The sequence below is a fragment of the Manacus vitellinus genome, unplaced genomic scaffold (genome assembly GCF_001715985.3).
Source record: "Manacus vitellinus isolate BGI_N305 unplaced genomic scaffold, ASM171598v3 scaffold_47_pilon, whole genome shotgun sequence".
NCBI lineage: Eukaryota > Metazoa > Chordata > Aves > Passeriformes > Pipridae > Manacus > Manacus vitellinus.
Genome location: NW_021940585.1, coordinates 4594107 through 4596108, shown reverse-complemented (window position 1 = coordinate 4596108; position 2002 = coordinate 4594107). Strand labels below are relative to the sequence as shown.

Sequence of the window (2002 nt, the reverse complement as noted above, 5' to 3'; positions counted from 1 at the left end):
AGCACATCCCGAGCTGCAGCCTGGGGTTTGTGTTCCAGGGGGACTTGCTCGCCAAATGGCCTCGGTGCTGCTCCACATCCCCGGCCAGAGCCCCTGCCAGGGCCAGGCAGGAGCAGGGCTGGGGATTTTCCACTCTTTCCACTCTTTCCACTCCTTTTCCCACTCTTTCCACTCTTTCCTGCCCTGCTGGCATCTTTTGCTCTCAGCTGAGGGAGCTGCTGCCCTTCCCACAGCTCTGCTCTGGACAGTGAGTGGTGACTCAGGTGACGTGGCCCCTGTGCCTTCCCCAAGGAGGGGGATTGTCCCCACGGGGGGAATTGTCCTCCCTGCTGCTCCTTTGGGAGTCTGGGGGGTTCATCAGGAGCAAAATGGAAAGTGGGGGGTGTGTGGCAAAGGAGCTCCTGGCAGGAGCATCTCAGGAGCTTTGGGTGGGAGGCACATCTGGCACCAGGGAGTGTCTGGGCAGGGAAGTGGCTGGAGCTGGGGGGAAATGGGCTTGTTTAGAGACCAGGCAGGAAAGGTCCCACTGTGCCCCTGCTCCCAGAGCTGTGCCAGGGTGGTGCCAGGCTCTTTGGGACACTGGGGGAGCTCCAGAGCCAGTGCCCTGCTATCCCCAGGCTGAATGCAGAGGCTCATCCCAGTGCCCTGGCTGAGGGACTGGATATTTTTAGGCATTTCTTGACCATAAAATACAATTGTTATTATTATTATTATTTCTTTAATCAGCAAATCATCCTTTTTATTTTATCCTTTGGGGACTGTTCACTGCTTTTGTGTTCAGTAGCTCTGAGTGACTTTCCATCGGTGCCAGGGGAGAGCAAGGCCCTTCTCCTGCCACCCCAACTGGGCATATCCTGGGATTCTGTGATCCAAGGGGTCCCTCCAGGGTTTGAGCACAAATAACCCCCCTAAAGCTGATTTTCTGCCAGCAGAACAACCCAGAGGTGGGAGAGCTGTGCCCAGGGGCTCACACCACCAGAGCTTGGAGACCACCCCAGCTCTATTCACACCCCCAGCCCTCCACACAAACATTGTTTTTTGGGCTGGAAACCCTCGATTCCCGCAGGAACGGAGCTGTGATGGTGGCCTGGGTTTGTTTTGCAGCTGAGGATCCCTCTGCACGTGCTGCTGCCCCGGGGACACTCCGAGGGGCTGCCCCTGCCCAGCCCTCCAGGATGGTCATGCCCTGGCACCGCCTCCCCTGCGCAGGGATCGTCTTTGCCCTCTGCCTCCAGCACCTGGGCAGCACCATCGAGGTCCCTCTGGATCGTAAGTTGTGCTTTCACCCCTCTCACATCTCCCCCTGAACCGGGGCAGGAGGTGGAGTGAAGGTCTGCTCAGCACAGGGGGAGTTTCCTGCTCCACAGCCGGGTTCCCTTCGCTCTCGTTCCTTTGTTTGTCGTTGTTTTTTTCTTTTTAAACCACTCACGCTGCAGAAAGTCACCCTAAATCCTCTCTGGTGTAGCCAACCTGCCTCAAAAACTGAGCAGGGGACTCAAAACCAGGACTAGAGCACCTGAGCCAAGCTGGGGGCTCAGGATAAGCCATGGGAAAGGGGGAATGTTCTGGACTGCTGGGGGGTCTCCAGCGCTGCAGGTGAGGGGGGGTGGGCACCCCAAAGCCCACCCAGGCAGCCTGTGCTGTGTTTTAAGGCAAACCCTCCTGCAGAGGAGCTGAGAGCCCCCAGGAGCCCTCAGCAGCAGCTTCTCCCCCGTGGGCAGCGAGGGGGAAGCTCAGGACACGCCTGAGCCGTGGAATGGTTTGTGTGGAGTGTTGGAACAACCTTCTGGGTCCGTGGGCACAAGAAACCTGGGGCTGCTCCCCAACTAACCTCTTGTCTTCTCTCCTCTCTGCTGGCACTTGGGGGATAACAGCAAGTATTCAGAGTGAATGTAAGTGTTCCCTGCCCTCTGTGTGTCCGTGTCCTCTGCATGAGGGATCTGCACAGAGCAGGGGGCTGATGGGGGCACACCCTGGGCGTGAGGGCATTGCCCGTGGCCAG

The 2002-nt window shown here is 58.2% G+C and overlaps 1 protein-coding gene across 1 annotated transcript in view; it reads left to right on the top strand.

Annotated features, from left to right (window-relative positions):
* The first annotated feature begins 1128 nt into the window (after positions 1 to 1128).
* NFASC (neurofascin) overlaps positions 1129 to 2002 on the top strand; it is a 53640-nt gene continuing 52766 nt past the window's right edge. Inside the window, exons 1-2 of the mRNA XM_029962496.1 lie at positions 1129 to 1269; positions 1875 to 1911. Coding sequence (XP_029818356.1) covers positions 1176 to 1269; positions 1875 to 1911 — 131 coding nt within the window. The 5' untranslated portion in view covers positions 1129 to 1175. The remainder of the gene's footprint in view (positions 1270 to 1874; positions 1912 to 2002) is intronic.